The sequence below is a fragment of the Hemiscyllium ocellatum genome, chromosome 9 (assembly GCF_020745735.1).
Source record: "Hemiscyllium ocellatum isolate sHemOce1 chromosome 9, sHemOce1.pat.X.cur, whole genome shotgun sequence".
NCBI classification, from domain to species: domain Eukaryota; kingdom Metazoa; phylum Chordata; class Chondrichthyes; order Orectolobiformes; family Hemiscylliidae; genus Hemiscyllium; species Hemiscyllium ocellatum.
Window position 1 is genome coordinate 73,411,961 of NC_083409.1, and position 15,237 is coordinate 73,427,197.

Sequence of the window (15,237 nt, forward strand, 5' to 3'; positions counted from 1 at the left end):
ACCAAGAACATTGTACAAGATCTACCTCAAGTCTCCATTTATCTAGATGATATGCTATAAACAGGGAAGACCAATAAGGAGCACTTAGAACTTTAATATAGTGCTTAAGGTGTTCCCCTCAGACAGGTCATACCTTAAAAGGGAAAAAGATGTGTTCCAGATGCCCCAAGTGACCTGCTTGGGCTACAGAGTCAACAAGACCAGGTTACACACATTGGATGATAGTGAGAGTGATCAAAAGTGCTCAAGCTCCAACATCTGTATAGGACCCTGGGTCTTTTCTTGGGCTGGCGAATTATTATGATGAACTCATACATAACCTAGCCTCCATACTGACATCTTTACGTCTACTGTTAAAGGGTCCGCCTTGGAAATGATTGCATAGCCAAGCCATAGCTTTCAGGAAGTGATAAAACTGCGATCACTCTCTAAGGTATTGGTACACTATAATCCCAAGTGAGATTTGGTATTGACATGCGATGCCTCCCTGTATGGCATCAAGGTAGAATTAGCTCATAGGTAGCCCAATGGAGAGAAAAGCTCAGTAACTTATGCATCCAGAACTTTGGTTAATGCAGAGTGCATATATGCCCAGATAAAGAAGAAAGGTTTGGCAGTCCTATTTGAAGCCAGGAAGTTCCACCAATGTCTTTTACAGGCCTAACTTTGTAATAATAATGGATCACAAGCACCAAAGAGGTAGTGCTGCTCATAGCTTCAGGCTGCATTATATGGTGACCTCTAATAGGAAGTGAACGTAACTACAGAAGGCCAAGTAGCAAATACAGATGTGTTGAGCTGCCTCTCAGTGGCAGATGCACTGCCGGTGGTAGTGCCATTGTATGGTTCTGCAATAGTTTTAAATTTTCTGGACAATTCCAGTCACAGCTGATAATATCATACTTTGGATGCAGGAAGATTTGGTCCTGGCAAAACTGAAACAGCTGACAATGTAGGAAACCAAAGTTCAGTCACAACCAGAATTGAGACATTTTCACAATAGATAGCAGTTGAGAGTGTGGTGCTGGAAAAGCGCAGCAGGTCAAGCAGCATTTGAGAAGCAGGAGAATTGACGTATGCCCGCAACGTCGATTCTCATGCACCTTGGATGCTGCCTGGCCTGCTATGCTTTTCCAGCAACACACTTGACTCTGATGTCCAGCATCTGTAGTCCTGACTTTTTCCACAACAGACAGCAGCATATTATAGGGAATAAGAGTGATTGTCCCAATGAAGGCTGCCACTAGATACTGGCTGAATTCCACCAGGTGTTTCCAAAATAAAGATATTGGTGAAAAATTGTCTGGTGGCCAAGATTGGATGCAGACATTGCTGCATTTGTGGAACAGTGCCCAGAATGCCAAGAAGGACAAAAATGACTGCCAGCAGCTCCCTCACATGCATGGGAATAACTGGTAAACCTTGGATGCAGTTGCATGTCAACTGTGTTGGTATTTTCATGGACTCAAATGTTCTTAGTCATTGTGGAATCCCATTTAAAATGGCTGGATTTGCATAGAGTTCATTTGTTAAGCACTGGGAAGCCGGTAGAAATACACAGATTAGGTCACCAATAACAGGCCATTGTTTGCCAGAGGGAATTTGAATATTTCCTAAATTGGAATGGCATTTCATATGAGAATATATAAGCTTCGTACCATCGATCAACCAATAGTCTGGCAGAAAGAGGTCCAAACTTTGAAGGCAGGCTGACAGAAACATTCATTTTCACTGGATCTCAAACTGTCTTTGTTCATATTTGATTATTGGACCATCCTTTGTGCAACTACAAGGTTAGCTCCAGCAGAGTTGCTGATGGGGATGGTTGACACTAGGTCAGGTCCAGTGATGTATAGATGTTGGCTAGATGTGTTGGTTCTGAACAAGCATGGGGACCATATGAAAGCTGCAAACTTGCAAATTGTGCAGGAGCAAAACTTGCCTAGTTCCTTGTCTTCCTTTCTGAAATTTCTGGAAATGTGGATTCTCCTTCTCCATCAGGTATTGGAGATATCTCTGAATCTGAGATGGCCACAATGGATGTTACCTCAATACTTTGCCACCTGAAGAACAAAATGAATTTGTTCTGTGATACTCCAGGCATAAGAGGCGAACTACTGTGTTTGTTGCTGCCTGTATCGGAAGCAAAATTAGTGGAACCTGTTCTGGTGCTAATACACCCCAGGAGGATTGATTTTTGTTTTTTTTTTAAAAGTAAGAACCAGCCTATGTCCTTGAATTCAGAAGGAGGGATGTAGTGATTGTAATGATGTCAGCCAGGTGGACCTCCATAGAATATGAATTCCTTGATGGGGACTGTTAATATGCTCCAATCAGGGAGCTCTGGCTGACATGTAAACAGGAGTACCAGAGATTGAGAGGTGGGTCAGTGTTGAGGCTTGTCTGTGTGTAAAAGGTGACTTGGTGGTGGGATACCAGCCTGAGTTATTTCAGTCATGCCTTGATGTGACAGATGAAAGGATGTGTTGGTGTTTATCTCAATGCAAGAATGATCCTAAGGTGATCACTCTTTAAAGGTGCTGTCTGCTGTGGGTTACTTGGAAGGACAAAGTATGGTGAAAGGTTTGAGCAGCGTGTGATGCTAGTTTCACACTGCTGCCATGCAGTACCCACTTGCAACAATCATTGATGCAGCCATTAAGCAAAAAGAATGTATTCCCTCACTCAAACGAGTGATGTGGTATGTGAATTTAATTGTCAATGTAATACTTAGTGTATAGATCATTATCAAATAGCATCTCCCTTCAGCTTTTGTCGACAAGCAAGGGACTGACTATATCCAACTAGCACATACTTGCAAAACTCTAAACAGTGTCTAACACTGGATATGATTCTGCAATTGGACAATATTTTCTAGATATTCCTGGATCTAAGAGGAATTGCACTAAACTAATTTAAGCTTGTAATTTTGACTTGCAGTGTGGTGAATCTCTGCACTGAAACCTACACACAAATGTAGGACTCTGTTCCTTGCATTCGGAAGGAACACATACATAATAAACATGTCTTTGAAGATGATAAAATGCATCTTTCAGCAGTACTAAAGTTCTTTTCATTACCAAGCACTTATTGCTGATGGCCCACAGTGCCTCAAGGATGCTTGTTTTTCTGCTGCTAGATCTGGTCGGAGTCTGTCCTATTTAACACAGTGGTGGAGATTGCACTGAAGACAGAACTTCACTTCCATAAGGACTCTGTGATGACTACTACTGATACTGTCTATGACAGAAGCCTCTGTCAGATTTAGATTGGTGAGATGAGGTTGAATTTGTTCTTCCACCATGTGCCAACAGCCCAGTCTGGCTGCTTATTCACTAGTGATGCTTTTGAAAAATTCCCAGACATAACATTTGATGTCTCCCACCCAGAATGCATTTGTTCTGATTGCCTCAGTGATGCTTTGAGGTGGTGTTTAACATGGGGATAATGAGAATCCAGAGAAAGTATATTTCTGTTAGGGTGAAAGGAAAGCCTAGTAGGTATAAGGAATGCTGGATGACCAAAGAAATTGAGAGTTTGGTTAAGAAAAAGAAGGAAGTGTATTTCAGGTATAGACAAGATGGATCGAGTGAACCCTTAGCGTGTAAAGGCATATACTTTTGAGGGAAATCAGGATGGCAAAAAGGGGACATGAGATAGCTTTGGCAAATAGAATTAAGGAGAATCCAAAGCATTTTTACAAATACATTTTAAGGGTAACTAGGAGAGAAGAGCCCCTCAAAGATCAGCAAGGTGGCCTTTGTGTGGAGCCGCTGAAAATGGGAGAGATTTTAAATGAGTATTTTGCATCAGTGTTTACTATGGAAAAGGAGATGGAAGATAGAATGTAAGGAAATAGATGTTGACATTTTGAAAAATGTCTATATTACAGAGGAGGGAGTGCTGGATGTCTTGAAATGCATAAAGGTGAATAAATCCTCAGGACCTGATTGGGTATACCCTAGAACTCCTGTGGGAAGCTAGGGAACTGATTGCTGGGCCTCTTACTGAAATATTTGTATCATCGATTAGTCACAGGTGAGGTGCTGGAAGACTGGAGGATGGCTAATGTGGTACCACAATTTTAAAAACGTGGAAAGGCAAAGACTGATTAGGGCTAGTCAACGTGGCTTTGACATGGGAAATCACATCTCACAAACTTGATTGAGTTTTTCGAACGAGTCAAAAAAGAGGATTAATGGCAGAAAAGTAGACGTGATCTATATGGACTTCAGTAATGCATTTGACAAGGTTCCCCATGGGAAACTGGTTAGCAAGGATAGATGTAATGGATTACAGGGAGAACTAGTCATTTGGATACAAAACTGGCTCAAAAGGTAGACAGGGTGGTAGTGAAGGGTCCTCCTTTAGACTGGAGGCCTGTGACTGGAGGATCGGTGCTGGATCCTATACTTTTTGTCATTTACATAAATGATTTGGATGCAAGCATAAGGGGTACAGTTAGTAAGTTTGCAGATGACACTAAAATTGGAATTGTAGTGGACAGCGAAGAAGGTTGCCTCAGATTACAACAGGAACATGTACAGATGGGCCAATGTGTTGCTTTGAAAGCGCAGCAGGTCAGGCAGCATCCAAGGAGCAGGAGATTTGACGTTTCGGGCATAAGCCCTTCATCAGGAATGAGGAAAGTGGGCCAATGGGCTGAGGTGTGGCCGATGGAGTTTAATTCAGATAAATGAGGTACTAGATTTTGGGAAAGCAAATCTGAGCTGGACGTATACACTTAATGGTAAGATCCTAGGGAGTGTTGCTGAACAAAGACCTTGGAGTGCAGGTTCATAGCTCCTTTTGAAAGTGGAGTCGCGGGTAGATAGGATAGTGAAGGCGGCGTTTGGTATGCTTTACTATATCGGTCAGAGTATTGAGTACAGGAGTTGGGAGGTCATGTTGAGGCTGTACAAGATATTGGTTAGGTCATTGTTGGACTATTGCGTGCAATTCTGGTCTCCTTCCTATCGGAAAGATGTTGTGAAACTTGAAAGGGTTCAGAAAAGATTTACAAGGATGTTGCCAGGGTTGGAGGATTTGAGCTACAGGGAGAGGCTGAACAGGCTGGGGCTGTTTTCCCTGGAGCGTCGGAGGCTGAGGGGTGACTTTATAGAGGCTTACAAAATCGAGGAGCATGGATTGGATGAATAGACAAAGTCTTTTCCCTGGGTTCGGGGAGTCCAGAACTAGAGGGCATAGGTTTAGGGTGAGGCCTACGGGGCAACATTTTCACAGAGGGTGGTACGTGTATGTAATGAACTGCCAGAGAATGTGGTGGAGGCTGGTACAATTGCAACATTTAAGACATATTTGGATGGGTATATGAATAGGAAGGGTTTCGAAGCATATGGGCCGGGTGCTGACAGGTGGGATTAGGTTGGGTTAGGATATCTAGTCAGCATGGACGGGTTAGACCGAAGGGTCTGTTTCCATGCAGTACATCTCTCTGACTCTGATCTAAATATGTTGGAAATAATACATTTATTAAGCGTATTAAACTGCTGTTGCTGCTGCAGGTTTGAGAGATTTTGTTGACGGGAGTTTCATTTATTCATGAAGTTTCATGGAAATACTGTTTTGGTAACAAGTTTCGTGGCCCTGTTTAATACGTATTTAACAGATACATACTAGTTGGGGGGGAAACTGTTTGATGTTCTATATGTATTTAGGTCTGAAGAGATGTTTGATAATAGCTGATTAGCATTATGTTTCCAAAGCTTCAGTTAAGTAATGGAGATGTGATATCGGGGAACATATTGTTTCAGGATAGATTAAATGCCTTTTGATATTTACTCAAAGGTGGCTTTTGATATAAATAGGTCTGAGGGGTGAAGACGTGAAGCAGCAGAAATAGGTTGAAATGTGGGTTTCAATTTAGTCCATCTTGTAATAGTAAAATGTTCAACAAAAATGTAGTTGAATGAATGAATGAATGCTCGTTATGCAGTAAGCATGAGTTAGTAAAGAATTGAGTGGGAATGAGAGCTCTATGCGCTCACGCTCATGCTCTCGATGCAATCACACTCGCTCTCTGTACGTTTGCACTGTTCTGCACTCTTGCTCCCCTGCTCCCCCCTCATCATCTCTCAGCGCACGCCCTCTTTCTCTTGATGCTTGCCTACACTCTTGATTTTTTTTAAAAAAAAATACTTCTGAAGTTTAGTTCCCAGCTTTGATCCACTTTGTAACTATGTATTGGCTGTAAACTCATGCCTGTAACTTGCTGTAAATTCACTTATTTTGGTCACCTACTATGTGCATTCAAGTAACGAGGCATTCAATTTTCTGTTTCCCATTCTCCTCTCCCACTCTTCCCTCTCTTTCCCAACCCCCCCCCCCCTCCAAACTCCCTGCCATTGACCTATTTTTCTATACTTGTACTTTGTCTTGTCTCGTTCTGTCTCTCTCTGGGTATTGTTGTTCAAGTAGTTGTCCTGTTAAGCTGCCAAGCATACATTTCCCCCTCTTTTAATAGAATCTCTATAGTGCGGATGGGCCAAATAGCCCATCACCAGAGTATAGGTCACAACAAGGTTCAAGTGAAACCTGTCCCAGCAGAACAACTGTCTTCCACCCCAGGACTGTGCCATGCCCCATAAATTAATGCCTATTTCACCTACACCAATCTTTGAGCCACAAATTTATCTCTTTTTTTTAACCCTCTGCCAGTTTTTCTGTGGTTCATGGTGTAATTCAGAAGTTACTACTTTTGAAGGTTCCACTTCTTTTCTTTAGCTCCTAACTGTTTGTAGAATCTTACAATATTAGAAGCTATTTGGTGTCTCAACTCTGATGAAGTTGAAGGCGTGGACTGTACCTTTTAAGAATGAATGCTGTTCGGAAGTAAGAGCTTACGAGCACCTGTCATGTGACTAGACAGTAGTCTCTGTAATATTAAATATTTTCAATTTTCCATTTGGCTATGAAATGGATACCTGAGTTGATTGCTGTTTTAACAGCAATTCAAATTTAACTAATCAGTTTAAATTATGCCCCAGGATACTGAATCCTGTTGGGGGAGTTTGAATTTATTGTTTTGCGATCCGATGGTGGAGATATAAAAAGGTAGGCATTTTGAAAATCACAGAGCAGCTGCCATCAGCACCAATCCAAGAAATTAGGAAACACTGTCTATCAAAGGTACCTTTTCACATGAAACATTTGCAGTAAAAAGAAAAATGACAACCCAGGGAGATCATCTTCAGCCAGAAGAAGACAGACGCTGAAGACGACTGCTGTATGGATTTGAAATTAAGTTGATTCAGTTGTAATGTGTTTTATTGGAATGGTATTTTTTATAGAGTTGGAGGCAGGTAATAAGAGAAGTGGGGGGGAGGGGGGCTTAGAGTTGTGAATAGTTGTTCTAATGTTGACTTTTAATGAATAAATTGATATTATTTTCTTAAATAGTGGAATTTGGGAGTTCTGTCACTCGTATATTTTAACAGATTGTGAGGTGAGCTTTTCTGGGTGTTTGGTTTAATTAACAGAAGGGTTCACCGCTGTGTCGTGACACTCTGTACTGCCAAAAATATGCTAGCTTCCTTTCTGGTCCTGTCAATGCCATTGGCTCCAATGGGGGGATGAGAACTGGATTTGAATTCCCCTCCATCTTGAGGTGATGTCCTTGACCCTAATTCTGACACTGGGCAGGTAGCACAGCCTTTGGGACTCGTGCTCATGACTGTAAGAACAGTATTTATCCCCTTTTAATTGTTTGTTCCTAACACCCCTACATTTCCTATTTCCTCCCCTCAATTGAATGGCTTCCTGTATCACTCTGACATGGTCAGTTCCCTCATCTTTCCTGCAGTCCCTATTCTCCTCTGTGCAAATTGCAAGAGGCTCATAACTGTTGGACAGCTGTAGATGATCCCTGGGATCTCCATGACTGTCTAACCTATACTCGTATGCTCGCGTCCTTGATTACTGACCAAATTTGAGTTACTTGATTTGAAGGTTGTGACTGCCCCCTGGATCAGTGTTCAAGTAAGATTCCCCCTTCCTGATGTGTCACAATGTCTGCTGTTTGGACTCCTTAACTTTAAACAGAATTCTTAGAGTTGCCAATAATTATTACAGTTGTATTCATTCTTGATCACCTTGGTGTCCAGCAGCTTCCACAAGCTGAGACAGGGACACATTCACCTGCCATCACTATCTTATTTATTTAATTTGTAAATTAATTCCTATAGATTCTTGCTCTTTATATTTTAATTAAAATAATCTATATCAATCTCACACTTAACCAGCTTTAATAAAAGAGTAATGAAAAATACTGGGGATCTAAACACAAACTGAATACCTTTACATTTGCCTAATAAGAAATATTCATCAATCCTACTGTCCAGTCAGCCCCTCTTTTCGCGTCTGTGTCACCCTCTGCTTTATGATCTCTGTCTGCTACTGGTCTCACTGCAGGTAAGCCCCTTTCTGTCTCTTATCCCATCCCACTCCTCTCTTGTTTGGGAGTATTTGCATCTTGCAGTAAATCTTATTGCAAACATTGGGGGAGGAGTGTGAGAAGCGATGTTTTAATGAATTTCCACTTGAATCAAATCTTTACTTGACTGTTATCAATGTTTTTCTCACTCAGTTGAAGTCTCCTTAACATTAATATGCACAAATACAATTGATTTGGAAATTGAATAGATACATTCTTAGTATATTAAGAATTTCAGTTTTTAAAATTTCCTGGTAATTTTAAATTACTAATTGGCCACACCTTTTGAACAAATACACTAAGTGTGCATGACTGACAATATCACTTGCTCCATATTTGAACTAAATGTATAAATTGAGTAGACCTGATAGTAGTATTAAGGGGAGACATTTCGTTTAAAAGAAAACTCCACTGAAGTTTTCAATTTTAGTTTTTGGATTGATTTTCAGACAGTTTGGGCAGTTTTTACTTATGCTAACTAAAAGGGAGAAAACATATATGCTCTTAATTATTTTGGGAGAATTAGGCCACCAGATACTGTGTTCAGAATCCAGCGTTGTCACTGGCGTTCTATCCCATCCGGTTTTTGTAGGCGCTTCAGTGATGTTTCAATCTTTTCAGATGGATTGTGAGGTGATTTATTTTGTTCAAACAATGCTGTTAGAGCAGTCCCACAATTTTATTTCTATGTGCATGTTCTATTTTGAAGCAAGTGGGATTAATTTGAAGGGTTCAGTAACAAGTATGACATTGCTACAGTGGGTAAAACATCCACCACTATTCTTTGATTTTGTTTATCTAACTGAACAACTTCATTTCAATTTTGACAATATATAGTTTAAGTTCATTATGTACATCCTTTTGTAGTATACATGATGAAAATTGGAATGTTGAGTGAATTCTAGTCAAGTATTTTTTAACTACTGTTGCTTAATGCAACTGATTGTCATGTGAACTTTTTTGACATCTTTTCTCTGTTCTGTAGGTTTTTTGTGCAGCTTGCTGCAGTCTGAAATGCAAACTTCATTATATGGACATGAAAGAGGCTCGTGTTTGTGTAACTTGCCATACTGTCCTTACAAGTTGTAAGTTACTTTCCTTTTCTTTTTAACAGTAATGTGCTTTGGAGGGTTAAAATCTTAAAATAGGCTATTCAAACTTTATTTTGCTGTTTAAATGTTTGATATATCATTAATTATGCTTTCCTTCTAAAAGTGTTGAGTAATACAATACTCCGTATAATTCGTGGGTGTTTTCTAATTTCATTATAATGATGTTTGGTATGCTTTCCTTTTATTGGTCAGAATTGAGTACAGGAATTGGGAGGTCATGTTGCGGCTGTACAGGGCATTGGTTAGGCCACTGTTGGAATATTGCATGCAATTCTGGTCTCCTTCCTACTGGACGGATGGTGTGAAACTTGAAAGGGTTCAGAAAAGATTTACAAGGGTGTTGCCAGGGTTGGAGGATTTGAGCTATAGGGAGAGGCTGAATAGATTGGGGCTATTTTCCATGGAGCATCAGAGGCTGAGGGGTGATCTTATAGAGGTTTATGAAATTTGAGGGTCACAGATAGGATAAACAGACAGTCTTTTCCCTGGCGTGGGGGGAGTCCGCAACTAGAGGGCATAGGTTTAGGGTGAGAGGGGAAAGATATAAAAGAGAACGTAAGGGGCAAATGTTTCATGCAGAAGATAGTATGTGTGAGGAATTGGTGGAGGCTGGTACAATTGCAACATTTAAAAGGCATCAGGATGGATATATGAATAAAGGATTTGGAGGGATATGGGCTGGGTGCTGGCAGGTGGGACTAGATTGGGTTGGGATATCTAGTCGGCGTGGGTTGGACCAAAGGGTCTGTTTCTGTGCTGTACATCCGTATGACTCTATGACACTGTGCAGTGAAGGGCATACATAGAGACAAGAAACTTGTGCTACTGTCATTGTGTGCTGGGAACTTGAAGTCACCACTCAGTCTGCCCATCAGCATATGCACAGTGTCACTGGTCACAAGGAAAGCTTGTATCACCTTGTGTTTGCTTCTAGTTGCTGCCCAGGGAATGATAAATGACAATGAAACAGAGCTGCAAACTGAATGGAAGTAGTGAGGTCTAAATGTGGACAAGTGTTGAAAGTGGAGTAGTGGGAATATCAATCCCAAGATTTTGATTGTTGAAGAAATTTAAAACTCATTCTTTTTAATTGGTCCTATTCTTTGCTACTAACAGTAATACCACAGAGACTGACTGAGGTTGCCTTGTAGCCATAGGTCATCCAGTTAAATCATGGCTGGTAAATATTTTGTCTCCATTTTATTCTTTGTTTCCCTATCCAATGGTAACATTGCAAGACAAAATTCTATCTATCTCAATCTTGAAAAATTTCAATAGATCTAGCCTTTTGGAGGAGAGAGATTTGAAAGTTTGCACTACCCTCTGAATATTCTGATTTATTCATTCACACTTGAATGACTTAGTCTCTGATTTTATGCTTAAGCCCCATGTTTTGTTTTTCCACATTATTTTAGTTTTGAGCATTGCGAACAATAAAAGTCCGTAAGTTGTCTTCTGAAGTAGTGTCATACTGGACTCAAATCATTTAACTCTGTTTCTCTCTCCACAGATGTTGCTACGTCTGCTGAGTTTCTCTCGCATTTTCTGTTTGTTACTGTTGGCAAAAATGGGCCAGCATGTCAGGAAAGATGCGCAGATTTTAAAGAATGTAAAAGTGTTTTATCAGGATGTTATCTGAGGTGAGGGAGCTCAGTTATGGTGAAAGAATGGAAAACTTAATAAGGCATAGGAATGGAAGTAAGGCCCTTCGGCCCATCAAGTCCACTCCGCCATTTAATCATGGCTAATGGTCATTTAAGCACCACTTACCCGCATTCTCCCCGTAGCCCTCGATTCCTTGCGAGATCAAGAATTTATCAATCCCTGCCTTGAAAGACATTTAATATACCGGCCTCCACTGCGCTCTGGGGCAATGAATTGCACAGATCCACCACTCTGGCTGAAGAACTGTCTTCTCATTTCCATTCTAAATTGATCTCCTCTAGTTCTAAGGCTTGCTTACAGGTCTCCCTGCCTAACGAAAACAAATTCCCATCGTCCACCTTTTCTAAGCCATGCATAATCTTGGAAGCTTCTATTAGATCTGCCCTCAAACTTGTAAACTCTAATGAATATAATCCCAGAATCCTCAGCCAATTAAGGTTTCGAGGTGATAAGTTTTGCTAGAATAAATAGGAATGACAGTCTGAGTGGGCTAATGACTAGAGATCATAGAAACAAAATCATTCAGAAGAGGACTGGAGAGGGGAGTTTCTTTTTCAATTAGGTTTCAGGATCTAAAACATCACTAGGGAAACTTAAATCAAACAACTTAGTCTTCTGGGAACCCAGATTCAAATCCCGATTTCCTACAGACTGTAGGATTTGAATTTGGTTTTTTAAAACTAATCTGAAACTAAGTCACTATCTGCTTCAGATTTTCGAAGCCTTTCCCCATTTGGAAAATAGTCCACATCTCTATCTTCCTACCAAGTGCATATCCTCACAACTTCTCACATGTGTATCAATCTACCATTTCTTTGCCCACTCTCCTAACCTGGTCACATCCTTCTGCAGCTTCCCTGCTTCCTTCACACTACCTGGCCTTCCATCTATCTTTGTTGCTACATTCTTGGATGGCACACAATGTCCTCCGTTCCTTTATCCACATGGTTAAGGTATTGTTGTGAATCAGACCAAACCACCACAAAATATATTAAGAATATAGTCTAGACCCTAACTTCTTTTCCTTATTTTAATGGCAGCTGCCAGGAGTGCATTCCAGATGGAACTTGATTGGTCAAACTACCAATCTTGAAGTAAAATATACTTTATTTATACACTATAGTTTAAATACACAATAAAGAAGGAATTGGAATAACTTTATTGGGAAAACTTAACAGAATAATAGATTATTTTACAGCTAAACAATATCTATTCTAGTATAGTAGCATCCCATACGCACACCCTTTGTAAAGGCAAATGCAGTAAAATAAATTCTCATATGTAGTCCTCTAGTCCAGTAGGAAAAACATCAGGAGAAAACTTGGTAGCAGGGAGAGATGTTATGCAACTTCCAAAACCAGCTTCAAGACCCCAGCAGCCACTTCTACTGAAAAACTAGAACTTAAAAACCCAAGTTCTAAAGGAACTTGATCCCCACCTATTCGGGATGCTTCTTTTGTTCTTGCTTGTTAAAACAAAACAACCCTAAAGCCTCAAGCTATTGGATTCAAATGGATTGACGCTTCTATCTTTAAAACCTGTCTTCAAAATGAAACAGGACAAAATACACCTCCTTTAAAGCCATCATATCATCACAGTATACTATGAATAGTTGTGGTCCCGACATTGACCCTTGTGGAACTCCATTCGTCACCAGCTGCTATTCTGAAAAAAAACCCTTTAACCCTACTCCCTGCCGTACCTTGCCCCTTATACCATGGACTCTTATCTTATTAGTAGCCTCCTGTGCGTCACCTTGCCCAAAGTCTTTTGGAAATCCATACAGATCACATTCACTGGCTTTCTTTTGTCTAACGTGCTCACTACCACCTCCAAAGAATGCTATCTGGTTTGTCAGGCATGACACCCACTTGATGTCTGCTGACTCCTATTTACCATGCACTTCCAAATGCAGCAACCTTTTATTAACTGGCACTTCTGGGACCAAGAGGTTGATCAAGAGGTACACACAACCAATGTAAAAATGCACACTAAGTAATAGCAATGTAATGCAGGAGGTATACACATTTTGTACTTAAGTTTTAAGTGATTTATACTGTAAATAACCAGGCTGACAGCCTTCTCATTCTTGCCCTCAACTCATGACTGATATTGTGGAGATTATGATAACAGTAAACTGATGTCAGATTTATAATTTTTTCCAGTTTATTAAAAGTGCAGGTTCATCTAGCTGCCAGTTAAAACAAAGTTTGCTATATTTACAATTTTATTCTTAATAATGGTCTCTACATCTTACCATAACAGAGGTCAGGCTAACCAGCCTATAGTTTTCCAGTCTTCTGTCTCCCTCCCTTCTTTAATGTGGATGTAACATAAGTCATTTTCCAGTCCTCTGGAACCTTCCCTGATTAGTGATTCCTGAAAGGTTACTAATCTCTGTACGATCTCCTCAGCTATCTCTTTCACATCTCTGGGGTGCAGTCCATTTGGTCATGGTTTGTCCATCTCCAGACTTTTCAACTTCCCAGGAGCTTTCAGCTGTCCATCAGTCTATTATACTTGTGCTGGATTATCCTCTGTGATTGTAAAAATTTCTGATACATTTATCACAGTCCTCTAAATGTTCCCCCACTGGCATTTGATCGCTTGGCCCACCTTCTTTCCAAGAACCAGGTGTAGCAATATCTCCTTTTCTTCTTGGACTTGTCACATACTGCTATGGAAAATGCTCCTGACTGCAAACTAAAAATGCTTGTTTCTCTCTCTTAATTACTGCTATCACAGTCTGTATTTGGGTATTTTAAATTTGACAGTATAGCTACTCTCTAATGCTTGCACCTGTCTATAATTTCCTTTCAGATTTAAACCTAATCTTTCCTGCTAGTTGGTGGTCTATAGACTATATTGACCAGTGTAATTACATCCTCCTTCCTTTGCTCCAGCAAAATCAGTTCTGTCCTTTTAAACCTTCCGAGATGCCCTCTTCCTCCACTAGACTCTGAAACATGTTTAGAAGAACAATATGATTTGGCTTTAACGAGATTGAAGAATTTAGACCGTTATTTGAAGAATGCACACTTTCCTTATCTGTATTGGCTATAATGTGATTCCGGCCCTATTATTAAATATTGCACGATTTTCTTAAAACTCGAGATTGCAGGAGAGCAGGACTATTGCTTTATTTCAGAACAAAGCTGCAGTATTTCTGCGTGCCTTGGTATTCCTTTCTAGTGTTCCTGGTTCCTTCACTGTTACAAATTTAGTATAAAATTTTACTAGTGCTATTAGAAATATGCCTTGCAAGGAACTCAGTTACAGTTCTGTTTGGGTGCAATCCATCTGGCTTGTACAGGTGCCATCTCCCCGAGAAATCAGTCCTGTATCTTGGGAATCTAATGTCCTTCCTCTGTCAGCTTTCTTGCCACACGTTCAGCTGTTTTATTTTTCTGTTTCTGTAATGTGTAGTACTGGGAATAATCTTCATTTTTAAGCGGTCCTGCTTGTTAATTTAACTAGATCCCTAAATTCTGACTGTAAAACCACATACTATTATACTCTGTAGCTGGAACCAAATGAAACATAGCCTCTGGCTGATCACCCTCCCCAGAAGAATGACCTGGAACCACTGTGACATCTTGACCCTAACACCAAGAAGGCAACATTTCACCCTGGAGTTATGCCTCCAGCTGCAAAAATATCTGTTTGTTTCTCTAACTGATGAACCCTGTATTACTAATCTTCCATTCTTCTTTCTGTAGCTAAACCACTTGCAGTGCCACAGACTTGATCTTGTAGGTAATATACAATGATGCTTCTTAAAAATTCAGTTTTTTTAATGGTAAAATGAGGTTTTCATTAACAATGTTTCAATTGATTGGTAAAATTTGGGTTTGTGAGAATCTAAGGGAGGCGAGAAGTGATCCCAGATTAGTAACCCAGAATCCCAACCTGTTTTATGCCCTTTTCAAACTGAAGTGACTGGATTTGAATAGAAGCTTTCAGCACAAACTGAACAAAACTTGCTGAGTTGAAGAAGGACCCCAACCA

The 15,237-nt window shown here is 40.3% G+C and overlaps 1 protein-coding gene across 3 annotated transcripts in view; it reads left to right on the top strand.

The window, feature by feature from the left end:
- LOC132819096 (zinc finger FYVE domain-containing protein 9-like) overlaps positions 1-15,237 on the top strand; it is a 133,606-nt gene that overhangs the window by 59,934 nt on the left and 58,435 nt on the right. For all 3 annotated transcript variants that reach the window (XM_060830457.1, XM_060830458.1, XM_060830459.1), the window contains one exon: positions 9,438-9,537. In XM_060830457.1, the coding sequence (XP_060686440.1) occupies positions 9,438-9,537 (100 nt within the window). The remainder of the gene's footprint in view (positions 1-9,437; positions 9,538-15,237) is intronic.